Raw genomic sequence first — 27852 nt, 5'->3', positions numbered from 1 at the left:
TAATAGCAACAAAAAAACCCCACCAACAACAAAACAACAACAACAAAAACAAACAAAAACGCACTATAAAAGACACTTTTCTTGTGGTTACTTTTATTCGCATGTTGTACTTGTGTTTGGTCTTCTGGAAGTGGAAAGTAGGTTACTCGTGACATCCTTCTTCACACAATTTAACCACAGACTCCACCCACTTACAGTTGCCAAGACACACCAGTGCACACAAGATTTACAGTTAATGTGTGGATAGTCTTTTTTTTCATCAGACACAATTATTTAGCTGTCAAAAGAACATGGACAAGATATAATTTTAGATATCAGGTTTGGGCCCCCCCCCCCCCACAGAACAACAGAGACAGATATTAATATTCAAAATCAGTAAGATTTTATAATATTCAAAGCCTTCAACCTTTGTCTCAGAAACGATAAAATATATAAACAATACTAACAATTTCAAAAACAGAATAATATTACAAATGATTTTAGTGACCAATAGAGAAATGTTTCACTTCAGAGTACACAATGTCGTGAGATCGACATTCTTTTGCACTTTTAGTTTTCCTGTCATTAAAATGTAAGGCAGTGTAACTGAGCTCTACAGCACCAGGGTCCTGTGGAAATAAACATAAAATCAGAACTATATAATAAAAACATGAATACAATTTATTTTTGAGATACATATACATTATATTTTATATTATACAAATTAATAAAGGTACATTAGTGAAACAATATACAATCAATTACAGTATTAGTAACTGTTACTTGTCTAAGAATGGCTGAAGAGTGTTTTTTGTGAAAATCCAACTTTGAATAAAACATTTAGATTTATGGGAATAATTTTTTGACCCATTTTTTGGCAAACAAACGAGTACCTGATTGTTGGAGTTCTCAATGTTTATTGCAGCACCATGCTGAAGTCTGTCTGAAATTAAAAATAATGAGATCATTTAATTTTTTTTTTTACTATTTAGAGCCTGGATCAATGTGCATGAAGACCCAACACAGCTGGCATTTTAATTAGTCAAGTCAAGTCAAGTCAAGTTTATTTGTATAGCGCTTTTCACAACAGACATTGTCTCAAAGCAGCTTTACAGAAAACAACAGTGAAGGTGAATGGTGTGCGTTTGTCCCTGATGAGCAGCCGTGGCGACAGTGGCAAGGAAAAACTCCCTTAGATGATATGAGGAAGAAACCTTGAGAGGAACCAGACTCAAAGGGGAACCCATCCACATATGGGTGGAATTAGTGTATTTTAACATTTAATAGGACTAATAAATGAATGTTTTATATATATATATATATATATATATATATATATATATATATATATATATATATATATATATATATATATATATAAATCTTACTACTGAATCAATAATTTTTGATAGCAAAAAAAGCTAATTTTATTTACAGTATACGAATAAACACTTACTTCCATATTGCTGAGAGTTTTTCCTCTTACACAGTATTACAGTTTGAACAGAGATCAGAATCACACACATTACCAACATTGCTCCCAGACACATCACTACAGGATTAGAAGTTGTTGCTTTGGGAGACAAAAAAATAAATAATTAAAAATTTCTGCATAAGAACATGGTTTTAAAAATCTAAACAATTTATTTTTCATTTTGGTAATTTTCTTTATCTTGAATTTAAATAATTTACAAAATTTGTTCACCAACCAAACTTCTCCAGTTGTACTCGTGTCCCGTTCCCGAAAATGATCTTCCCACACAGGACCACAGCGCAGTAGTAAGTACCAGTATCATTGAGGCTGAAGATGTTCTTGGACAAGTTGTACACACAGGTGTGTGTGTAGAAGATTCACACTGAAGGCTGCTGTTGTGATGAGTGTAAATGATTTGAGGATGGGATTGTGATGGAGCAGCTCTGAACCAGAGCACTTGGAGTTCTGCTGCTCTGCTCTCAGAGAGAACCGAACACTGCAGAGTCACTGATGCTCCTGCAGGAACCGAGTCTGATACACTGCTCTGGAACACTGAGACTTTAAATTCGGGTTTATCTGTTAGACAATGTTTAGTTGTTATTATGTTTGATGCTCTGAAACTTAAAGACAGTCATTAAAAAGCACAAAAAAGCAAGGTTGAAGTAAAATTCACACTAAGACAGTAATTTATAGAATATTAGATCATTAGAACATCCAACAACACACACACACACACACACACACACACACACACACACACACACACACACACACACACACACACACACACATATATATATATATATATATATATATATATATATTAATAAAGTATATTAACTTCTTAACTAAATTATAATTTATATATAGGATATATATTTAAATGTTTGTAGGATAGTATATATAATTACTTACTATTCACTGATAAAAAAGTTCCTTTGGCAAATACAGTTAAAAATGCAACTAAGCCGCAGTAATACACGGCCTCATCTGATTCTTCCACATTGAATATTTTCAAATGACATCTCTTCTGTTCCTTTACGATTTTAAACCTTGCGGAATTTAATTCCTTGCTGTAAATGGGATCCTGTAGTTTCTGCACTATGACCACTAAAGAAGGCTCACATCCCGCTGCTTGCTTGTACCAAACTATGGGATCAATGTTTTGTTCTTCGAACATAAAGCATTGTAAAGTTACGTTTTCACCAGCAGCAGCAGTGATCACCCGGTTTGGCTGATGGATGCGGTTTACTTGTGCAGAAACTATTGTGAAAAAGTCAGAAGCAAAAAAATAATAATTTTTAGTATTCATTTATTTGGTTCTACATTTACTATGTGTTAAAAATAAAAGCTGTCAGTCAGTCATTGTAATTTTGTTATCAATTCCAGCTAGTTATTTATTTTTTATAATACAGCATGATTAGATTAGAAATATGAAATTAAATATGAATAATCATACGAAAACGGAAAACACAACAAAATATTGACACTTACTTATTTTTGGAAAAAGCACCACAGTAATCCATAATATAGTCATCTTGTGTCTGAGGTCTGTGCTCTGCATTTCCTCCTGAAAGACTCTCATAAGGTCTAACTGAGTAAGTCTTCGCTCAAGTGAAAGATTTAGGACATGAGGTTCTGACATCACAAACTTCCTGTGACTTTCTCCGCCCATAAGCAACAGCAATGTAAATGGAAAATGCCGACTGGGGTCTGTTATTTTGCAGCATCTTAGAATGGGTTTGAATCGTTTTTTTCAACATGCATTGTGTGTATATAACTATATTACTGTGTAAATGTTTTAGGCAGGTGTGAAAAAATGCTGTTAAGTAATATCTTCAAAACTGCTTAAACAGTACATCTTTAAACCCCAGTAGCTTTCAATTTTTTTTTTACCAGGGAGAGTCTTTGCTAATGCAGTATAGCTGTACTATGATTTATTATGGCTATATTGTCATAATCTTTGTCACAAGACTCACATTCAAACTTAATGAATTAAACACATAAACACATTAAATTATCATTATCCCAAAACCTTCTTTTCAATAACTTAAAAAAGTGTTTAGGCCCTTTTTGTCATCCATAATTTTAATTTGAGTTCAGCTCTCCTTACTGACGTGATGTCCCCCAAACCCCCGCACCTCCGTTCTGAGTGTATGATTGTGGGAACTTCTCTGGGCGGTGGGCGCAGACTTCCAACCAGCTTCATACACTGTGACATGATAGAATAATTGCCGCAACTGTACAAATGTGTGGTTGGAAAATTACTTTTTTTTTATACTATTAATGTATTATATATTATACTATTTATTACACCGTATACTTTTCTCTACACTGTACAACTAGTTTCCTAAATAATTACTACAGAAACAGTATTATACTCTTAATATCCCATCACAGGATGTTTAGAAGGACACCAGAAGGCCACCATTTGAAATTTTATTCCAAAAAACAAAAAATCTATTAAAAGATAAAAATTTAAGATGTATAATCGAAATCTTGGTGAGAGATCTGACTTCAGAGTACACACTGCCGTGATGTTTTTCTCTCTTTTCTCTTCCTGCTTCGATTTTCTTTAAATTGAAATGTAATGCAGCGTAATTATAAAAAAAACAAAAAAAACATTAGAAATATGATCTAAGTTGCATGTGACACTTCAGAATAAACACAATCTCCAGGATTTTCTTTTTTTCTCATCACTCTTTTGGTGTTCTTCTTATTAAAATGTAAAGCAGCATAATTCAGCTCCACTGAATCACCACCCTGTGGGGATCAATATACAGATGTTTGTATTAGATCACAGCTGTCTGAATCATAACAGGGACATTTAGCAGTAAGTTTATAAGAGCATGTAGAAACAATTTAAGATTATTTACCTGAGCAGGTGTTTTCTTTATAACAGATGTTTTCTGGGGTTTTACTGTAAAGAGAGAGAGAGAGAGAGAGAGAGAGAGAGAGAGAGAGAGAGAGAGAGAGAGAGAGAGGGGGGGGGGGGTGTTGAAACAGCATTAAATAGATGTATTAAATAGATCGTGTTCAATACTTTTTTCTGTCATTTCACATTATTACACCTAACTTAATTTATGTGTGAATTGTGTGTGGAAATTTATACATCACACCTAATTGTTTTTCATTGTTTTATCCAAAAAGATACAACATTTTATATATATTATTATAATTATATTATATTATATTATTACTGGTATTGCAGTTTTGTGTGACAGACTCACCTCTGAATTGTTCACAGACTCTCATTTTACAGATTATAAAAGTTTGGGTGATGATTACAATCACACACACGGCCACCACTGTGAGGTAGATCACTTGAGGACCTGATTGAATGAAAAATTTTAAAATAACATACTAAAGAGATAAATCACAATTATGTTTAAACCTAAAAAATATTCATGTTTTTTTTACCAACCAAATTGTGAAAGATTCTCCAGTTGTACCCGTGTCCCGTTCCCGAAAATGATCTTCCCACACAGGACCACAGCGCAGTAGTAAGTACCAGTATCATTGAGGCTGAAGATAAGTTGGACAAGTTGTACACACAGGTGTGTGTAGAAGATTCACTCTTACACTGAAGGCTGCTGTTGTGATGAGTGTAAATGATTTGAGGATGGGATTGTGATGGAGCAGCTCTGAACCAGAGCACTTGGAGTTCTGCTGCTCTGCTCTCAGAGAGAACCGAACACTGCAGAGTCACTGATGCTCCTGCAGGAACCGAGTCTGAAACACTGCTCTGGAACACTGAGACTTTTACATCTTCATCTCCTGCTCAGGGGAATATAGACATGAGAGAGTAAGTATTTTTTTCTGTCTATAAATTGACTGAAATGATAAATAAATAAAAATGTAAAATGAAATAATAATAATAATTATTATAATAATTGTAAAAATGTTTGTGAAATGGAACTTGAAACAGTACTCGCACGTACCAATAAATACGGTTTATTCTTTTTTATGATGTTAGTAGACAGAAATTTACTTTTTACAGGTAAGAAAATCTAATGGTTTTTTTTTTTATTTCTGATTATTTTCCTCACACTGACATTGAAATTGTTCCAAACATTTACTGTCACATGGGTTAAAGCAATTTTTTTTGTACAATAGTAACAAGGTAAGAGACTCCAAACCTTTTTCTATATGTGAAAATGTTGTCGTATTACTTAATTAATTACTTTCTCATAATAAGATCATTGTTATTATTATTTATAAATTCATAGCAGTATATGCATACATTATAAGTAATGATAATAAAAAGGAGGTGCTTTTCATATAGAAATATCACTACAGTGCTAAGAATTAGTTAGAAACATTAATGTTTTTTACCTTTTACTGATAAAAAAGTTCCTTTTCCAAACTTTATTGAAAATGTTTTTAATCCACAGTAATATGTGGCTTCATCTGACGGTTCCACGTTCGCAATTTTCAAATGGCAGCTTCTGTCTGAATTCTCGATGGTGAACCTCGCTGAGTTGAAATAAGCTTCAAAAATGGGACTTGATGCAAGTTTCTGAACTGTGACCAATACACAAGGCTCGTGTCCTACTGCTTGTTTGTACCAAATGATGGGATCGGTGTTTTTTTCATCCAACCGAAAGCAGTGTAGAGTCACGTTATCACCAGAAGCAGAAGTGGTGACTGAGTTCGGCTGATTGATGATGTTCATTTGTGCAGAATCTTATGGTGGAAGCACAGGACCAAAAAAATATATATAATTATACAAAACTTTAAAGATTTCTATTAAAATGCTGTGTATGTAATTCAGTGGTTGTATATTTATGTTCTACACACAGAATGTATTTCGAGTGGTAATCAATATTGAAAATTTTGGAAATAATATCTGTAATTAATTGCAATTCGTGTAAAAACCTGCATGCTACAATATAAATGATGTAAAATACAATGATCACTCACCAGTATTAATAAAAATCACAGCCGTAATCCATATCAGCTTTACCACCTTAATCCCCAGCATTGTGTCTGATAATGTCTTTTCACCAAACTGTCTTATATTCGCACTGAGCATGAGGGGCGTTACTGAGAATCTAACACATCTGGAAGCTCAGCCCCCTGACCTTAAACTTCTGTATGTGGAGGCCAAAGGGAAAAAACTAGTTTGTTCTAAATGGTTGGTCCATTTGCATTTCAAAGTTTTATCTCACTCTATTATTTTCATGTGAAGATTAGAAATATGGTCCATGCTGTTCTACTAAAAAATTAATAGCTCCAACAGTACAAACCACACCGCAAACACGGATTTCAGAAAAGACAAGAAAAAGTTTAGTGTAGCACCAGGGGTTTCGTGTAGCACCAGGGTTCTGGAGGAACGTTGTCTCATTTTTACTGTGTACTGTTTACCACTGTGTATAGTAGAAATGACAATAAAAGCCACTTGACTTGACTTGAGACCTAAGAGCCACCTGGTATGTTATAGTTCCGTCATCAGGTCACACACTGATTGCAATTTTTTATCATTTTAAATATTTTGCCCAGCCACGCCCCTGACCAAAAAACAAACAACTAAAGATGATTAAAAGAATAAATGTGCTTTTGACCATCATGGTGACTTTTCTAAATTGGTTCTCTAAACATAATTTATGATCTAACAGTAACAGTTCTTGTTAACTGCCTGCTATGTTTATAGCAGGATTTCTTGCATTTTCATATGGACAAAGGTACTCTATGAAAAAATGTCTGCAATAAAACAGAGCAGTATTTAGCAAGGTTTTAAACAGCAAACGAAGTAGAGCCTTATTAGTGCTACTAGAAATACTGTACAGATCTATATTATGGCAACAATGGCAATGCCTATCAATGCTTTGAGAAATGAAGGTCAGCTAATCAGAAAAATCTCAAGAATTTTTAATGTAACCTAAAGTGCAGTCGCAACCATCAAACATTATGATGAAACAGACTCTCATGAGGAATGTTTGAGGAAAGGAAGACCAAGAGCTACCTCTGCTGCAGAGGAAATGTTTATTAGAAATACCAGCTTTGAAATTGCGATTTTCATAAATGCTTCACGGAGGTCAATTGGAAGACGTATTTCAGAGAAGATGTTGATGGTTGAATTGCAGCAAAGAAACACAACTTTAAAAAAGCAGAAAAGACTTGCTTCAGTGGAAAACTGTTCTTTCATCTGATAAGTCCAAATTTGAGATATTTGATTGTATTCGCTGTGTCTTTATTAGACATAGGGAACAGAAGGTTCCTGAATGTGTAGTTCCCACTGTGAAGCATGGAGGAGGAGCTGTGATGGTGTGGAGGTGCTTTGCTGGTCACAGTGTTTGTGATTTAGTCGAAATTGAAGTTACACTTAACCAGCATGGCTTCCACAGCATTTTGCAGAGACATCCCATCCAATCTGGTTTGCACTTAGTGGGACCGTTATTTGTTTTCCAACAGGACAATGACAATGACCCCAAACACACCTCTAGGGCTGTTTATCTAAGAGCTGTTTATCTAAGAATGAAAGTGATGGAGTGTTGCATCAGCTGACTTGGCCTACACAATTTTGGATTGGGGTGATGTGAACTGAAGAGTGAAGGTAATGCAGCCAGCAAGTACTTAACACCTCTGGGATTGTTGTTCGTGTCTTGTTCATACATTTATTCCTTTATACTTGTTTCACATTTCCTGAGTTTTCTTATGCTGTTTTCTTTTATGCTACACTTAACTTTAAAACTGTGTTCCAGAGAAGGTAAAACAGTATTGATTAAAATTAAGGCAGTGTTTGGGTGTGTATGTGTGTGTGTGTGTGTGTGTGTGTGTGTGTGTGCTTTCTGTAGTCAATCATTAACATATCCATCTATTGTCATGCATGGAACAACCTTCTCTATCAGTCAACCACACAATTCCCACTTACATATACAATTAACTTGTGATGTTCAACAGGAAGTTGACAATTTCTGAAGATCATAGGAAGAAGTCATTTATTTGATTATTTTTATATTTACTGTACTCTTTAGTGCTGACTTATTCGACATTTTTTTTTTACATAAATCTTTTAGATTCTCTGAAGGTGTGCCTAAGTAACCACATTTTCCAATTCAGTGGTCAATGTCATATAAAAACAAAATTGGCACAAAAAAATAAAATTTTTACCCCCCAAAATTTTTAAACTCAAAGTTGCAACGGCTACATGGCACTGCAATTATAGACTCACTATTACAAAAAAACCCAACACATTAACCCACATCAAAAACCCACATTACATGTGACTATGTGAATGTGAATTCATTTAAATTAAATTTATTTTAATTCAATTCTTTTTTTTTGGCTGGTCAAGTTAGGAGTCTGTCACAGCGGATCATTCATATCCATATCACTCTGAAACCAACCGCCTGCTTGTCTTAATTCATTTCAGTTTAACTCAGCTTTATTTGTATAGCACGTTCTACAATGGGCATTGTCACAAAACAGCTTTAGAAACACAAATAGGTTATAGAGTTGGAATATATATGTTCAATGCCTGAAAGTTTGTTTCTTGGACAATAACCTCATATTTCTTCATTTATTACCTGTGAGACTTTAAGATTTTTTGATTTTTGAGAATAATTAACTATGGGGTGGTGATTTTGGGATTATACAACATCATACCTCATTATCATACCTCTACATACCTGATTCTTTTCTATCAACAGCAGACTCTTTAGTGTGTAATTTCTAGCCCAATATCGCAGATTGGTATAACTGTTATAACAGTACAAACAAATAATAAACCAAACAACTTGTCAGAGTTTCTCTAGTTTCAACAAGCTTAAAGTATACACATTTAAATACTTAAATAGATCATATATATATATATACTTATATTATATAAAACACAATACAATAGCAGAATATTGTATGCTTTTTTCCACACCCTTGACAATCTTTAAATACAAGGACGTCGCACATCAGAATATATAACATCTCGAGGTTGTTGTTTCTTCACTCTTTCTTTTTTGGCTCTCCTCTCATTGAAATGTAATGCAGCATAATTTAGCTCCACAATCTCACAATCCTGTAGGAATGGATACGAGATTACAGAAAACAGTCACCTGAAGTTTGACTTTCATTCCAGTTTTTCAATACATTTCTATGGTTGTGTATTTAGACATCCTGAATAATTACCTGACTGAGAGTCTTTTCCGTCATGGACCCTTGTTTTAATCTCACTGTCGAGGAGAGAGCATACGAGTTAAAATTGGATCTATACAGTGAGTATTTTCAGAAGTTTAGAAAGGAAGAAAAAAACTATAATAGGGATGGAGAGCGAACGAGTGTTTATAGCTGCTGGAATGTAAGCAGTAACGCATACTAACTGTAAATGAAATGAAATGTAGCCATCAGTGAATAATAAATATCTTTATATATAAATTGGTGAGTAAAATAAAAATACTGTAATATACTTTAAATAGCTTTATTTTGATATCGTAACGCTGTATTCCAGACTCACCCTTGTGTTGTTCATGGTTTCTCCTTCCACAGGTTAGGATAAAAATCACAAGCACACACACTCCCAAAGCTCCAGCGAGGCAGATCACTACAGGATCCACAGATCTCTCTGTTACACAGTAAACATCACAATTTAAAATGTCCCTATATTAGTGTCTGGGGTGATATTTATATTTATGTCGTATTTGGTAGCAGCATTTATTTTCTTTAGAGATTTCTTGCAGAAAATGTAACTGTATTATTAAGATTTAGATTTAACTTTATATTATATAAATATATAGTTGATTTAAGAACATGTGACACCACTGTACAGCTCTGACCATTAAGCTTGATGTTATAATCCATTCTTATATGAACTTAAACACTGACTGTTACTTCTATGCTAAACAAACACGACCAACAATTTAATTAAGTCACTGGAAATAAGATTTATTATTTGAAATGTAGTTTATGGGGAATATAAGACAACATTGCTGTTTGCACACAAACATATAACGTAATGAAAGAAAAAGAAGGTTATTGCGATCTCACAATTCTGAGAAAAAAGGTCGCAACTGCGAGAAAAAAAGTCTTTGTGAGATATAAAGATTTGTGAGATATAAACTCGCATTTGAAAGGATTTTCATGCCGAAGAGTCAATATAGGCAAACCTTGTTGTCGGGAAGATGGCATACAATTTATATTGCACAATTCTGAGATAATAAGTCACAATAACTTTTTTTTGTGGCAGAAAACAGGCTTCCATACTTAACATTAACACAAGGAAATCCTAAAAAAATATATTTACCTATAGATAAAATTCACAAATTGTTCACTAACCAAACTTCTCCAGTTGTACTCGTGTCCCGTTCCCGAAAATGATCTTCCCACACAGGGCCACAGCGCAGTAGTAAGTACCAGTATCATTGAGGCTGAAGATGTTCTTGGACAAGTTGGACACACAGGTGTGTGTAGAAGATTCACACTGAAGGCTGCTGTTGTGATGAGTGTAAATGATTTGAGGATGGGATTGTGATGGAGCAGCTCTGAACCAGAGCACTTGGAGTTCTGCTGTTCTGCTCTCAGAGAGAACCGAACACTGCAGAGTCACTGATGCTCCTGCAGGAACCGAGTCTGATACACTGCTCTGGAACACTGAAACACCTGGTTTACCTGCACAGCGTGATATAAAGAGTGTAAGAGCTTATTTGTATTGTTTTACATTATATTATATTATATTATATTATATTATATTATATTATATTATATTATATTATAATATATTATATTATATTATATTATATTATATTATATTATATTATATTATATTGTACTATTATTGTACTAAGTTCTGTATCATGCATGGAATAAACACATTATATGTATTACATTTTATAATAAAGCATTATGTTGATTAATGAGGATAATTTTATAATTAAATACAATTAAATAATATGCACTGAAAAACACTGAATCATCTGCAGAGGAAACAAGTCCAAAATGGCACAATACACACACACACACACACACACACACACACACACACACACACACACACACACACACACACACCCAAATATATATAAATATTATATATATATATATATATATACAAATATATTAATCATTTAAATACAGTATATTTCCCAGTTAGTAAAAACTTTAATTACTTTAATTCATATGTATTCTAATAAAACGACCAAACTAAGGTAAATTATATTATTATTAATTATATACATTTAATTAAATACATTAATTAAATGTATAATTTTAATGTATTTTTATATCACGGTATGATATACCACATCACCAATATGTGAAAAAACTAGCATGAATATTAATAAACTAAATATTTTAATACACTATTAAAATAATATTCAATGTTTTTACTAAAAGTTAAATATACATACAACAATAAAAATGATCCAAATGTTTTAAACTGGCTCTATCCAATAAAATTCTTACCTTTGACTGATAAAAATGCTCCTTTTCCAAAAACCTTTGCGTAGGTTAAACTGCCACAGTAATACATGGCTTCATCGGACGGTTCCACATTCGCAATTTTTAAATGACAACCTTTTGTTTCTATCTCGATGCTGAATTTTGGTGGCTTGAACTCGTTTTCGTAATTGGGTTGGTGATGGACTGTGACCATTACACAAGGCTCATGTCCGACTTTTTGCTTGTACCAAATGATGGCTTCTGTATTTTCTTTTTGCAGTCGAAAGCAGTGCAGAGTCACGTTATCACCAACATCGGAGGAGACTATTGCGTTCGGCTGATCGAAGACGTTTGAATCTTAATGGGGCAGCAAAATGTATAGATTTAAACAAAATTCTGATCAAATCAAATGTTATTATTTTTGTCACATACACATTTATACAGAATACAACATGAAGTGAAATGCTTTTTATGACTGTCCAAAACTGAGGAAATGAAAATAGATATATAATATAAAATCAAAGGGGGAGTGGTGGCTCCAGCGGTTAAGGCGCTGGGTTGCCGATCGGAAGGTCTGGGGTTCAAGCCCCGGTATCGCCAGGCTGCCACTCTTGGGCCCTTGAGCAAGGCCCTTAACCCTCTATGCTCCGGGGGTCCCTTACGAGGGAAATATCAAGGTCCGTGACGTCGGCGTGACGTGGGGCCGCCTTCCCGTGGGCTCACCACCTGCAGGAGGGACCGTAAGGGACGGTGCTGTGAGGATTGGGCAGCAGTCGAAGGCGGGGGCCTGCTTAGACTGCTGCCACCGCGACCCGAATTACGGATAAGCGGGAGAAAATGAATGAATGAATGAATATAAAATAAATAAATACATAAATACATAAAACACAAATAGTAAGTATAAATGTCTAAAGCATAAAGTATGAAGTATAAAATACAAGTATATAAAAAATATACTATAAAAAAATACAAAAAATAAAAAAAAATAAATACAGAAAAGGATGATATGAATATGACAGTAGTACAGACATTGAAATTTTCATTAAAGTGCTCATGTGATGTATTAAAGTGTCACTGAGGTCCAGTGTTATAGTGTCAAGTGTCAATATAATGCTTATAATGATATGATTAGAAACCATAAAAACCATTCCTACTTACCAATTCTATTGAAAAGCCCCACTGTAATCCACATCATCATTATCATCATGTTCAGTCTGAGGTCTGTGCATAGCGTGTCTCCTTTTGCTCTCTGTTATAAGGTCAGGCTGAGTACATGCCACTTTGTGGGAAAGACTTATGGCGTGACATCACAGAATGTTCCACATGCAATAGAGATTTAAAAGATAGCAGTGGCTCCGCCTCACATTTTTTTTTCGGACCCTTTCTTCAAAAAGGAATTGAAGTCTTTTTTAACAAATGACGAAGAACAAAAGAAAGAAATGAGGCCAACAGATTTACTTTAGAGTTGAGAGTAGATGAACCTAAACGGCAGATCTGTGAAAACCTTTCCAGTACACTATATTCTATTTTTAAATTAAATTCAGTTTCAATTATATGGAAAATGTGTCAAAGCAGCAAAAATAAACCCAAAAAAATCTTTAGATTTACTTTGTACATTTGTAATTTAATTTTGTAATATTTAAATTTTGCATGATTGCAATGTAAGTATATAATTAAATGGGAAATTTAGATGGCAAGACAGGCATGAGGGGACCCTGGGACTCCACCAACAAAAAACCTGAATGACTGTAGCTCATAAACATTCAAGATTTCCATCTTCAGCTCTGCTACCTCCAGCTCCACCTCCTGTCTTTTACTCAATACCACTGTCTCTAAACCATACAACATCTCAGGTCTCACCACAATCCTATAAACTTTCCCTTTCACTCTCACAGATACTCTTCTATCACAAATCACTCCTGCTATAACTGTTCTCCACCCACTCCTGCCTGCACTCTTTTCTTCACTTCTCTAACACACTCTCTATTACTTTGCACTGTTGACCCCAGGTACCTGAACTCCTCCACCTTCTCCACCTCTTCTCCATGCAACCGCACCACTCCACTGCCCTCAATCTGATTCACACACATGTACACTGACTTTTATTCTCCTTCTCTCCAGCGTGTACCTCCACCTCTCCAGGCTCTTCACAACCTGCTCACTACTCTCACCACAAATCACAATATCATCCGCAAACATCATAGTCCACGAAGACTCCTGTCTGACCTCATCTGTCAATCTGTCCATCACCACTGCAAACAGGAAAGGGCTCAGAGCTGATCCTTGATGCAGTCCAACCTCCACCTTGAACCAGTCTGTCGTTCCTACTTCTATATTTGGAAGGATATGTGGAACCATATGTGGGTCTTCCTACAACTGTTACCAGAAATTTCTAAGCACACAGTTGTTGTTATTACAAAGACTAGTTCAAGGAATACAACTCAATTACACTAAAAAATAATCTGCACTTCTGAAGCGTGATGCTGCTCAACCTGAAACAAAATGAGTGTTTTTCCAGCAATTAAACCACAACACAATTGTTTCTTTATTATTGAACAGCACACAATGATATACATTTAATCTTGTGAAATGTCTGCAAAACACAAGTTAATTCCTGCTTTTATATTTATTTTTATTCATTCATTCATTCATTTTCTCCCGCTTATCCGTAATTCGAGTCGCGGGGGCAGCAGTCTAAGCAAGCAAGGGGGGCCTTCGACTGCTGCCCAATCCTCACAGCACCGTCCCTTACGGTCCCTCCTGCAGGTGGTGAGCCCACGGGAAGGCGGCCCCACGTCACTCCGACGTCACGGACCTTGATATTTCCCTCGTAAGGGACCCCCGGAGCATAGAGGGTTAAGGGCCTTGCTCAAGGACCCAAGAGTGGCAGCTTGGTGATACCGGGGCTTTATTTATTTATTTTTACTATTAACATTCATTCATTCATTCATTCATTTTCTCCCGCTTATCCGTAATTCGGGTCGCGGGGGCAGCAGTCTAAGCAGGCCCCCGCCTTCGACTGCTGCCCAATCCTCACAGCACCGTCCCTTACGGTCCCTCCTGCAGGTGGTGAGCCCACTGGAAGGCGGCTCCACATCACTCCGACGTCACGGACCTTGATATTTCCCTCGTAAGGGACCCCCGGAGCATAGAGGGTTAAGGGCCTTGCTCAAGGACCCAAGAGTGGCAGCTTGGTGATACCGGGGCTTTATTTATTTATTTTTACTATTAACATAATTATGTTCATTCAGCTCAAACAACACCAGGCACTAATGTTTATTGAGGAAGGCTGAGGTTCAGTCGGTGTTTCTGCTCGTCTAAAGGAAAAGGACACACGAGTTCTTTCACTACCAGCATTAATACACCATGTGTTTATAAAGCTGGCTTTGGTGCATTGTCATGCTATAACAGTGTTTGGGCCGTGCCAAGACATGCAAGTGTGTGCATAGAACTTTCTGGAAACAGTTTTAGTAAGAACCACATATAGTTGTAATGGCCAGGTGTCCACATTCTTTTAGCCATATTATGTATGTATAAAAAAACCACCCCAAAATATAAGACAGAAAGAAAATGACAATTTATTCATGTAGTCATTCATAATAAATGTATATATAGATATGAATATATATATATATATATATATATATATATATATATATATATATATATATATATATATATATATATATATATATATATATATATATATATATATATATATATATATATAAAAACATAGCTTAAAAAACAAAGCTACTTACTAGATATTATAGTGTTTTATAAAGGAAGAAGACATAGCCTAATCAGAAGGAGTTAAAAAGTCCTGCTACATTTCCTGCAGGTACAATGCAAAGAAAACCACGGACTGCACAGGCAGAACAAGTGTTCCAGTGTTTCATTGATTCTGAGACTTCTAGATCATTCTGGATCATATTTTAGATTATATTTAGCTTGAACAATAATACAGAAAAAAAACATGTACAAACAAATGAAATCTGATAACAGAAATAAAACACTGAATCAGATTAGTTATCAAATCTAAGTTACAAAAGGACGTCGCACATCAGAGTATATAATATCTTGGGGTTGTCGTCTCTTTACTCGTCCTCTTTTGCCGGTTCTCTCGGTAAAATTTAAGGCAGCGTAATTCACCTCTGCAGTGACACAGTCCTACAGGAATATAAACGAGATTATTAGAGGTATTATGCATTTAGAGCAAATGTACAGGTACTGAATATTTACCTGACTGAGGGTCTCGTCTGTCACTGAACCTTGATTCACTGTAGAGAAGAAATATGTTTAACTTTATTTTTTGCAAAACAATAACATTTTAAAAGCACCTTCTCTGACAATAGTGCATCTACAAATTCTAGATTTATATTTGTATAATTGTTGGCTTATATTAATGTGCTTGTTTTTATATGGTATCGTTTGTATTTCTGACCTAATGGATTTGAAAAACTTTTTTTTGGGATTTAGTAAACATACAATGTGAGGTGTTACTTAAACCTTTTTTTTTAAGGTGTCGCCAGTGTCAAGATCTTATAACAGTCAGTTATAGCATTACAAACAGAAGAGCTTCTCTTTTTTTATGTTGAGATATATAGTATATAGTATATATAGTTGATATCATTATGTAGAAAAAAAAAAAAAATCTATTTAAATGATTGTAGTATCAGGGAAATTTGTCATTTGTAGGTACAAAGAATTAATAATCTCATAACACAGTGAATAAAGTAAATAATCTAATACTATAATGGCTTAATATTTAAAATGTACAGTACTAACAGAAATAATATATAAGAATATTCATTATTAAAATTATTATAAAATATATAACTTACCACCGAAATGTTCATGGTTTTTACATTGACTGCTTATGATACAGACCATAGCAAAGATCAGGAGCACACACACACTCAAAGCTACAGCGAGGGAGATCACTGCAGGATCCACAGATCTCTCTGTTACACAGTAAATATCACAATATCACTAGTGTACAACAAGAAAATCTGATACCATTAACTACATATTATGTTATGTTTTTTACAATATATTCTATCAGCATAACATTATTTTTCCTACCCAGATTTACCCGTGTTCCGTTCCCAAAAACGAGTTTCCCACACATGGTCACAGCGCAGTAATAAGTCCCAGTATCATTAAAACTAAGGATCTTCTTAGAGAAGTTGTACACACAGGTTTGTTTAGAAGATTCGCTCTCACACGGAAGGCTGCTGTTGTATTGAGTGTAAATGATTTGAGGATGGGATTGTGTTAAAGCAGCTCTGAACCAGAGCACTTGGAGTTCTGCAGTTCTGCTTTCAAAGAGAACCGAACACTGCAGAGTCACTGATGTTCCTGCAGGAACCGAGTCTGACACGCTGCTCTGGAACACTGACACTTTTACATCTCCATGACCTGTTCAGAGCCATGTAGATAGTGAAAGATCTTGAAATTATTTCACATATAATGCATGGAATATACAAACCATTAGATGTATAATAAGTATGACTATTAATTACAAACAAATGTAGGCACGCATATAAAAATTCTCACCTGCCACTGATAAAAAGGTTCCATTTCCAAACCTTGTTAGAAAATCTCTATGTCCACAGTAATATGTGGCTTCATCTGATGGTTCCACGTTGGCGATTTTCAAATGGAAGCCGTCTTTATCTTCTTTCTTCTCTTGCTCGATGCTGAATTTCGGTGGATTGAAATCATTTTCGTATTTGGGTTCGTGTTGAACGGTGACCATCACCCAAGGCTTCTGTCCGACTTTCTGCTTGTACCAAACGATGGAATCGGTGTTCACCTCTCCAATTCTGAAGCATTTAAGGGTCACGTTATCACCAACAACGGCAGAGATGAACGGGTTCAGCTGATCGACGCCCTTTCTGTATGTACAATCTGTTGTTCAGTCAGGAAACATAAAATATACATTTATTTCCATTTTAATACAGATTTTATTGGGTTGAAAAATATTTTGAAATCAGATCATTTTTTCCCTGAATAAAATAACAACCCTTTTCAAACTTGCTCACAAACAACACATATGAGCAGAAAACTACATCCAGACTTACCGATTTTATTAAAAAACAGGGCTGTAATCCATATCAGTGCAATCATGATCATTCTGAGGTGTACAGTATGTACAGAGTGTGTCCTTTCACTACACTGTCAGATGGTCAAACTGAGCTCATCTCAGTTTGTGCAGAAGATTTTTGACCTGAGACGTTCAAAGGAGGAGATAACTGACTGGGGCTCCTCCTCGAATGTTTTTCAGCCTTGCTAAAAAAAAGAGCAAAATTAAAAAAGAAGAAAATGAGGTGCACTTAGCTTTCGAAAACTGTGTGTGTAAAGCTGTTAAATATGAAATAAAATATGATTTTTTTTATATATATATATATATATATATATATATATATATATATATATATATATATATATATATATGAATAAATTAGCATTTCAAGTCAAGTCGGTTTTCTTTATTATTATTTTTGTACAGTACACAATGACTTGATTTCAGGACCAGGGTGCTACAAAAAAAACAATGCAGGACTACAGAAACTACAGACCTACACAGAAAGTCTTACATAAGACTTGCGCAGGACTAAAAAAGACCTACGAAGAACCATATAACACTCGATTAAGGCTACATAAAATCCAGACAGGAAGTCTCACATATGACCGTCATTGGAGTACATCAGCTTATAACAGGACTCCCTAAGAGCTACACAGAGTTATGTAAGCTTATAAGAGCTACTACAGAAGTACATAAAGCCTACACAGGAAATCTTACATATGACCTACACAGGACTACATAAAACCTACACATGACCACATAACACCAACTCAAGGCTAAAGAAGATCTATACAGGAAGTCTTACATATGACAGACAGAGAGAGACAAACTCTCCACTACACTCTTACTGCACTCTTCCTTCAGAATCACCCCTACACCATTTCTCTTTCCATCCACACCATGATAGAACAGTTTGAACCCACCTCCAATGTTCCTGGCCTTACTCCCTTTCCACTTGGTCTCCTGAACACACAACATATCTACCTTTCTCCTATCCATCACATCAGCTATCTCTCTCCCTTTACCATTCATAGTACCAACATTTAAAGTACCAACCCGAACCTCCACTCTCCTCCACTTCTCCTATTTCCCAGTCGTCTCTGTAGTCTTCTTCCTCCTCTTCTTCTCCTCTTTCGGCCAGCAGTAGACCAATTTTCATCGGCCCCCGTTGGCTAACGATACCTGTGGCAGTCGTTGTTAACCCGGGCCTCGACCGATCTGGTATGAATTTCTGATTCGTGATCCACATATTTGATTTGGCACGTTTTACGCTGGATGCCCTTCCTAACACAACCCTCCACATTTATCTTGCACTAAGAGCGCACTGGCTTGTGCAACCCTAATGGCTAAATTAAATTGAAGCTTAGATCATGTATTTTTAAATACTTTTAAAGAATATAAAAATATGTAGCTTATTAAACAAGTCATTGAGCTGTAACAGGAAAGTAATCCTATTATTTCACAGCACTGTGAGGTGGTAGCTGCGTGGTTAAGGTTTTGCGTTACTGATAGGAAGATTGGGGGATCAAGCCCCGGCACCACCAAGCTGACACTCTTGGGGCCCTTGAACAAGGCCCTTAAATCTCTGTGCTCCAGGGGTGCTGTGTCATGGCTGACCCTGCACTCTGACCCCAGCTTCCTAACATTGCTGGGCTACACAAAGAAAGAATTATACTGGGTGGAAAGGCAGTGATATAAATAAAAATTATTTTATTGTGAATTTAGTCCAACAACAAGAAACCTGACGAGAGTGAATGCTATTTGTGATTCCTATTTTTAGTGCAAGAGTCAGCCGCAGTTCAGCTTTATTCACTCAGAACTGATATTTGTGATAATGTGATGTGCTTTATACAGTCTTTCTGATGTCAGAAGCAGTGTCTCAGTGGTTGTGAAACTTTGAGATAATTCAGCTTTCAGTCTGAACAATCAACAAAAACACATCTGAATAAGAAACAGGACCCGTAAAACAAAACGAATGACATTGAATCAGGGTAAAGGTCAAATTTAAGTCACAGAAGGACGTCGCACATCAGAATATATAATATCTTCAGTTTGTTGTGTTTTTCCACGTCCTCTTTTGGTTCTTGTTTTGGTGAAATGTAAGGCAGCGTAATTCAGCTCCACATTCTGGTCACAGTTCTGCAGCAATGGATATAAAATCAAAAACATATCTAATGATCAGCATAAGTGCAAATCTATCCATTCATTAAATCATATAACAGCACATCCTGAAATGTACCTGATTGAGCCTTTTGTCTTTCTTTGAATCTTGCTTGAGCTTCACTGTATAAAACAAAAACAAATTTTTTTTAACAATTGGATCGCTAGGACGAGACCTAATTCTCATCTACAGTCAAATTTTTGCTTCTCATTTCCAGAAGGTGCTGATTAATTGTCTATAACAACAACTCTAACAGCTACAAATCACAGGTTTATATCAATTCACTATTAGCAAATTATGATATACAGTGTAACCTTGATACTCGCAGGGGTTACGTTTTATGACCCCTTGCGAGTAACAAAAAAACGTGAGGTTTTGACTCTCCTTTTGATGATTCCTTTTACAAGGGGAATTGTACATGTACTGTAGTGTAAACTCAACAAAAATGTTTAATTCGTTTCGAGGTTCCACTGTAATACATTATTGTTCTCATAGTAAAATGTGTAGTTTTTATATATATATATTATGTTACTATATTACTATATAACTACATTACTCCAAATGCCAAATGCTCCAAATATTTGTAATTGTTATGTAAAGTTTTTTCTGAGGAGATTTGTAGCAAATTTATTGATATAAAAGGAGTTTCCAGTGTCAATGCTTTGTAACAGCCAGAGCTAAAATTATAACTTTATGTTTTCTGCCATGAGAAAAGACTTTAGGACATAAAGATTTAATATTTTATGGGTTCCCTATAACCTGTCAAAAAAAAGACTATTTGTATTAATAAACATTGTAATTTTTGACAAATTGTTATGGAACTAGAGGAACTAATACATCACATCATCATATCACCTAATAATTCATTTTCCAATAACACACTATAACCTCTATATACATTTTATTATAACAAATTAGTACATGAATGGGTTATAAGTGTATATAATGGAAATCTAATATTATAAAAGATTTATAACAATGTAATGACCTTACCCATAACCATGATTCTGACTTACCCGTGGATTTTTCATAATTTCTTTTTATTTGGAAAATTAAAGCACAGATCACGAGCACACACACTCCCAAAGCTACAGCAAGGCCGATCACCACAGGATTCACAGATCTCTCTGCCACACAGTAAATATAACAATATTAAATTACCGCTACAACATAGAAAGAAAAAACCTGACAATCTCAGGAAGCAGAAAAGAAATCTCAAATGAACTTTTTTGCACTGTAATCTATTATGTCTTTATAAAACCTCACACGTCTTACCCAGTTGTCTCTTTTTTTGTTTTTGTATCTATAAATCCCAAATAAAATTCACAAGTTGTTCACTAACCAAACTTCTCCAGTTGTACTCGTGCTCCATTCCCAAAAATGATCTTCCCACACAGGACCACAGCGCAGTAGTAAGTCCCAGTATCATTGAGGCTGAAGATGTTCTTGGACAAGTTGTACACACAGGTGTGTGTAGAAGATTCACACTGAAGGCTGCTGTTGTGATGAGTGTAAATGAGTTGAGGATGGGATTGTGATGGAGCAGCTCTGAACCAGAGCACTTGGAGTTCTGCTGCTCTGCTCTCAGAGAGAACCGAACACTGCAGAGTCACTGATGCTCCTGCAGGAACCGAGTCTGACACACTGCTCTGGAACACTTTTACAACTCCATCACCTACTCAGGGGAATAAAGACAGTAGAAAAGTTAAGTTTGTTATATTATATATTTGGATCTTCTCAATATAGATCTTCCTTAACATATGAAATATCAGATTATTTATTATAAGAATAACCAAATAACTACATGTACTGAAATTTATGACTCTTCTTAAGGAACCATGGTTGGTGTGACACTCCAGAGAGAAAATACACAATGGATTCTATTTTAACAATTAGTTTAAACAATACAATTATCTATTTATTCATGTAATTTCTTAATGTGTTATTAATAATGACATTATTGCAATTTAATTATTATGCAATTTAATTAATTAAATACAGTTTAGGAACCATCCCCAGCCACTCTTAGTGCCGGTCCCAAGCCCGGATAAATTGGGGAGGGTTGCGTTAGGAAGGGCATCCAGCGTAAAACATGTGCCAAATCAAACGTGCGGAGGATCCGCTGTGGCGACCCCTAACGGGAGAAGCCGAAAAGAAACTAAATACAGTTTAGGTGTCAACTCGTAGATGACAAATTGTAGTAACATTACAGCAATATGCCATTTCTGTCTCGCAATATTGTTTGAGTGTGCAAAACTGAAATCACTGCAACCATGTCATCACAAAAAACACCCAAAGGAAAGGCAGTGTGAAGAGATTTCATAATGTTTTGTGATCTTTGCATTATTATACATTTTTATTACACATCAGCAGTCAGTTACATGTTTGAAGAGTAATAAAATAACAATAAACTGTAAGTCTAATATAAAGTATATAAAAGTAATAGATGTATGATCTAAGGAATTTTTTTTAACACATCACGCCATACATTTTTTTCTCAAACTTTAACATCCTGCAATCAGTAAATTAAAAAGAGGATTGAATTTTGTTTGCTTTCCCAGATATTGAGTAAGTCATAGGTAACATGTTGCTTTAATGGAATTCAGTTTCAATGATTGTAATTTACATAAATTCAGCCAACTATTGTAAAGTATATAAAATTTGCAGGTCAAACCCACCATTACAAACATTCTGGCTTTCTGTGAATTTAAGCCTTAAAATAGTAAAATAAAATCTTGAATCATTGAATTATTAAGTTAACAATATAAAATATTAAGTCTGAATAAAGTCAATAAAGGATTTCATAAAAAAATGAATTAAACTAAGATAAAATTCTCACCTCTGACTGATAAATACGTTCCATTTCCAAACCGTGTTAAAAATTTTCTATATCCACAGTAATACATGGCTTCATCAGATGTTTCCACGTTCGCAATTTTTAAATGTCCGTTCCTTTGATCTTCTTCGATGCTGAATTTAGGTGGTTTGAACTCGTCTTCGTAATTGATATCGTGTTGAACTGTAACCATTACACGAGGTTTTTCTCCGGCGTTTTGCTTGTACCAAACGATGGATCCGGATTTATCCGCTTGCAGTCTATAGCAGTGCAGAGTCACATTATCACCAACATCAGCTGAGATCATTGGGTTCGGCTGGCTGATGTCTTTCATCTGTGCAAATACTAATAGAAAAACAGCTAGAGTACAGCACTTTCTACAGCGCAGTAGAAACCTAATACTGTGGCTTTCATGAGCTAAATTATATGTGATCAGGACTGATGGCCAGATAGTAAAATGGTTGTACAAAACAATGTATTGCATTATTTTAAGTATAATGTTGAACATTTAACATTGAAATTTCATGATAATTTATAGAATACTTTCAGCGCAAATAAAACTTATTTCTTACTATGTATTTTTTACTTTTTATCTTATATTTTATTATATAAAATGTTTAATAAAGAATCTGAAAAAACTTAGAATATTAAACTTTTTGATCAAAACAGTTTTATCTGTTTCAAATTTTGTTTAAACAAAAAGTTAGTTTTATTTATCCGTTTTAATTTAAAGTAAACTGTACATTTAAAATTGGATAAAAAAAAATTAAAATTTAATGAATGTAAAAATTGTATCATAAAGTGTAAGTACATTTCTCTACTTTAGAGTTTTCCCCGTGCTGACCCTTTATCTCAAAACTGCTTCTGTTGTAAGAGAACCTTACAGTGCTAAAGTCAATCTGTTTCTCCTCGTTCTTTATTATTTCCTCAACTATTTGCAGTTAAAAAAGCTTTTTCTTATCGATGCACACTTACCAATTTTATTACAAAACATTGATGTAATCCATATCAGCATCATCATCTTGAGTCTGTGACCTGTGTTACCCATGCCCTGGTCAAACTGAACCTCACCTCAAATCTTACATCCAGTCTATTTTTCTAACATACAATCGAGCCCAGAGAGCTGGTTGTACTCTGTGGCTCCTCCTCAGATTTTTTTTCTACTTTAACACCTTTTACGTATTTTCAAATTGTAAAGGAAACACACAAAAAAAGGAAAAACCCACAACAGGTCGCCGAGCAAATACTTCTTTATTTTCCAACATGCGACTAATATTTGAGCAAATCAAGCACGTGTTTGCTGCATGATTAGTTAACTTTTTTTTTTTTTTTTATCAACTAAATAAACAGACAATTCCATAAATAATTATGTAAATAGAACTTAAAAAATAACAATTTTGCTGTCTATTAGTTTCTGTGCAATAATATATTGTCACTAGCATTGTATTAATAATCGGGATTAATTATTTGATTTAAAAAGTAATTCATTAAGAAATTCATTTTATTTAGTTTTATTTAATTTTTCTTTAACATCAAATTTTTTTTAGCTAAAAACATTTAAGAAAATGTAATAAAATCGATATGTCATCATGTTTAACCAGTAAGAACACTTATGTTGGCCTTTGGTTTCCAGATGATGAATCATTTCAACAAATAAATTAGAAAAACCATACAAAATTATTACAGATTCAATTATGGTGCACAGCATCAATATTTTAACTGTAATAGTGTTTAAAAATAAAGAATATCAAATTGCATATTTTACACTATTTGCACTTATCTTATTTTTTCCAACATTCAATTTGGAGAGATCAGATTAAATATAAACATGCTGAACTATTTGGTTACTTGACCATGTGGACTCTCGATTATCACACCCATATTTGCATGTTTAACATCCCATAGGCCATTCATCCCATTCCAGCCTTCATGGGAAGGCTCTCCATTGGTTTTGGAACACCATTGTTGAGATTTATGCACCTACAGCACATTTTTTTTATTTCCATTTCCTAAACGCTAACTATGAACAAACCCTTTCCTTTACCAACAGCACAATGGGTTCAGTGGGAACTACTCTATATATATATTCTTGTCTCGAAAAATTAATTCTTGCTTTATAATAGCTGGAATCTGATAAAAAAAATTATCCAATGACAATTTTTCCTGGTTTAATGAAGATTGGAGCTTGGAGTTAGTGACTGAATAATATTAAGAAGAAGATGATACATAATTGCGGTATAGCATTATTAAGGTCAGCGAGGTCAATCTCACAAGATAGATAGATAGATAGATAGATAGATAGATAGATAGATAGATAGATAGATAGATAGATAGATAGACTTCACTGTAACCAATATATAATTAAATCCAGTTCAATAACTACATACACATTTAAAGTAAACCTGGATAACTGTTGAGTTTTATAAATATAAAAAATGAATATGTTTTCTGCGAATATTTCCTCTTTTTCTGAATTACGATCTGAAATATGGGATATGGGTATGAGTGAAGTTTTTTCAGGCCTTAATACGGCTCCTCCTTCAGCATTGTGTGACAGTAACCAATCACATTCTCTCTCTCTCTCTCTCTCTCTCTCTCTCTCTCTCTCTCTCTCTCTCTCTCTCTCTCTCTCTCTCTCTCTCTCTCTCTCTCTCTCTCTCTCTCTCTCTCTCATTTTACTTCCTCCACCCCCTGCATCTGAGTACCGTAAAAATTAAAAAGTCAAAATTTCATGTCATAAAGAAACATTTATAATTCAAACCTTTTCTGGAAATGAGCTATAATTATGAATTATAGTTAAAGACACGCACAAATATATATTCTTACATTATTTAATAAATGAATCAAATAAATGTTAATGCATGCGTTTAATATCCATATAAATATTCATGAAATATAATAAACAGCACTGGACACAGAATATTGTATCTTTTATCTTTTTACAATAATTTATTTTAGTATGTACAAGACATAGATTGCATACGTGTGTATGTGTGTGTGTGCATGTGTTTGTGCACTTGGCTGCATGTGGTTTTAAAGTGTGTGTAGTGGTTTTGTAGCCCTGTTTGTCTCTTTGCTGCTTCACACACACACACACACACACACACACACACACACACACACACACACACACACACACACACACACACACACTGCAGATCTGAATGTTTCTTCTCTGCAGGCCGCTTTGACCGCCCGAGTTGCTTTTCTCAGAAACACCATCAGTTTCTCACCTCGCAAACTTTCCACAGGATGTGTGGCTATTTTTGTTTGTCTCAATCCACATCGTTGATTTTTTTTTCCGTAAGATACATGATGTAAAATTAGAAACATTATATAGACGTAATATAGATGTGTAATATTGTAACTTCTGAGATCTAAAGCACCAGATTTCACCCTGCACTTTAATCTAAACTAAACACACAGCAGCACGAATCTCAATTAATGGGTAAACCGGCAGATATGAAATATATACACACTTCAGTGTCCCAATGATGCTACTCAAAATTATCAAATATTCTGACATGCAGAAAGTCTGAAGAACATTTATTTTATATATAAATGTATTGATAGAAAATTATAATGTGCTGTTTTTTAATTTATAAAAAAATACAAAAATAAATAAAATAAATAAACAAATAATAATAATATAAAAGAGAATTAAACCCACTCAGGAGGTACTTCTGCGAGGTAACTAACTGCCTGATTAGTTTTCTGTAACAAAGTGTCGCCTTATTTATAAAATTAATTATTATCCACGTTATAAACACTGAGATACATAAATATAAAGCTAATTATCAGCGGGTTACTGTGCATTTCTGTGCATAACATAAAATGAATGAAATTTCAATAGAATGAAAAAAAAAGATCGATGAGACATAATGGATACACATTTTCTAAAAAAAAAAAAAAAAAAAAAGATAATAATAATTTAATAAATATAAAGTGGTAAAAATGTTGGTCTTAAATCGCAGCTAGACTGAGTTGAAATCCCAGCTATGTAATGAGATAAATGTAAATTGCTCTAGATAAGGGCATCGTCTGAATGATGTAAACTGTACATATTTGTTGGTGAAAGACAAGAAATTAAAAAAAGGAGCAAACACACATTAAACTCAATTCAAAATTCTTAGTGTTTTAAACACATTTCATATGGAATTAACAACATATTTGTACATTGCAATAATAAAAAATGTCCAAATCCGAATGAAAAATAAACTCACAGTACACGGAAGACAGTAAAACAGATTGTGTTTTAATAACATCCTTAATTACGATAAATCAGTCAAAATTTCTAATAAAATTCTGCTTTCAATAATCTATTATTTGTGTGTAATATAATATAGTGTGTGCATATTGTTTTTGTTGTATTCACTGTGCGGTATGAATCTGTTTGCTCGGGTAAACAGGAAGGTACAGCGAGCAAAAACCACACTGAATGTTCCACACCACTCTCAGCTTTAACTTTCCAGACCTGGTCTGTGTGTGTGTGTGTGCAAAAGCCGTGATGGTTAACAGCTTCTTATGAGAGTCAGAGCTGTGAACAAATATCACAGGGCCGAGTGCAAAAGTTTTAACTCCCTTATTAATTTTTACCAGATAAAATGTATTATAAGTAATTGTGTTATCAAATGTACGTAAAAATAAATTCATAAATTAAAAAGTAATAAATAAAATAATAAATAAAGTGTAAAAAATATATGTGAAAATTATAAAAGATTTTTTGGGATTTTTACATCTACATAATGATTCATTAAAATTTTGCATGTGTGTCTGTATAAAATTCCCCTCTTTCTCATATATATATATATATATATATATATATATATATATATATATATATATATATATATATATATATATATATATATATATATATACACACACACACACACACACACACACACACACACACACACACACACACACACACGCACGCACGC

At 34.4% G+C, this 27852-nt stretch overlaps 2 protein-coding genes and 3 long non-coding RNA genes across 5 annotated transcripts; all 5 read right to left on the bottom strand.

Moving 5' to 3' along the window:
* Positions 1-339: 339 nt before the first annotated feature.
* LOC310736389 lies at positions 340-3066 on the bottom strand. The gene is made up of 6 exons (XR_014536532.1): positions 2948-3066; positions 2369-2716; positions 1689-2029; positions 1436-1552; positions 873-922; positions 340-608 (listed from the first exon to the last, which is right to left on the bottom strand). It is a non-coding gene; the product is annotated as an uncharacterized lncRNA (long non-coding RNA).
* Positions 3067-4683: 1617 nt separating this feature from the next.
* LOC310736390 lies at positions 4684-23993 on the bottom strand. The gene is made up of 4 exons (XR_014536533.1): positions 23885-23993; positions 22913-23254; positions 4878-5230; positions 4684-4785 (listed from the first exon to the last, which is right to left on the bottom strand). It is a non-coding gene; the product is annotated as an uncharacterized lncRNA (long non-coding RNA).
* LOC310737419 (uncharacterized protein) lies at positions 8904-11244 on the bottom strand (the record flags this gene model as incomplete). Its single annotated transcript, XM_083561748.1, has 5 exons — positions 8904-9467; positions 9578-9621; positions 9903-10010; positions 10721-11053; positions 11226-11244. The coding sequence occupies 5 exons, from the start codon at positions 11242-11244 to the stop codon at positions 9339-9341; spliced, it is 633 nt and encodes a 210-aa protein (XP_083417874.1). The 3' UTR covers positions 8904-9338.
* On the bottom strand, positions 15568-18032 carry LOC310736359 (uncharacterized protein). The gene is made up of 6 exons (XM_083559833.1): positions 17908-18032; positions 17381-17734; positions 16907-17242; positions 16666-16785; positions 16064-16101; positions 15568-15991 (listed from the first exon to the last, which is right to left on the bottom strand). The coding sequence occupies exons 1-6, from the start codon at positions 17957-17959 to the stop codon at positions 15860-15862; spliced, it is 1032 nt and encodes a 343-aa protein (XP_083415959.1). The 5' UTR covers positions 17960-18032; the 3' UTR covers positions 15568-15859.
* LOC310736394 lies at positions 19645-21726 on the bottom strand. Its single transcript, XR_014536537.1, has 4 exons — positions 21416-21726; positions 21090-21200; positions 20152-20195; positions 19645-20051 (listed from the first exon to the last, which is right to left on the bottom strand). It is a non-coding gene; the product is annotated as an uncharacterized lncRNA (long non-coding RNA).
* Positions 23994-27852: the final 3859 nt, after the last annotated feature.

The sequence above is a fragment of the Silurus aristotelis genome (genome assembly GCF_946808225.1).
Source record: "Silurus aristotelis genome assembly, chromosome: 14".
Lineage (NCBI taxonomy): Eukaryota > Metazoa > Chordata > Actinopteri > Siluriformes > Siluridae > Silurus > Silurus aristotelis.
This window is presented reverse-complemented; position numbering and strand designations above follow the sequence as displayed.

What these genes read in the sequence shown, in the direction of transcription:
- LOC310736359 (XM_083559833.1), bottom strand. Translation starts at nt 17,959, where the DNA reads ATGATCATGATTGCACTGATATGGATTACAGCCCTGTTTTTTAATAAA. An exon ending in CCTGTTTTTTAATAAAATCG is followed by an intron (nt 17,735 to 17,907) that starts GTAAGTCTGGAT and finishes ACTGAACAACAG; the next exon opens with ATTGTACATACAGAAAGGGC. An exon ending in AACCTTTTTATCAGTGGCAG is followed by an intron (nt 17,243 to 17,380) that starts GTGAGAATTTTT and finishes GGCTCTGAACAG; the next exon opens with GTCATGGAGATGTAAAAGTG.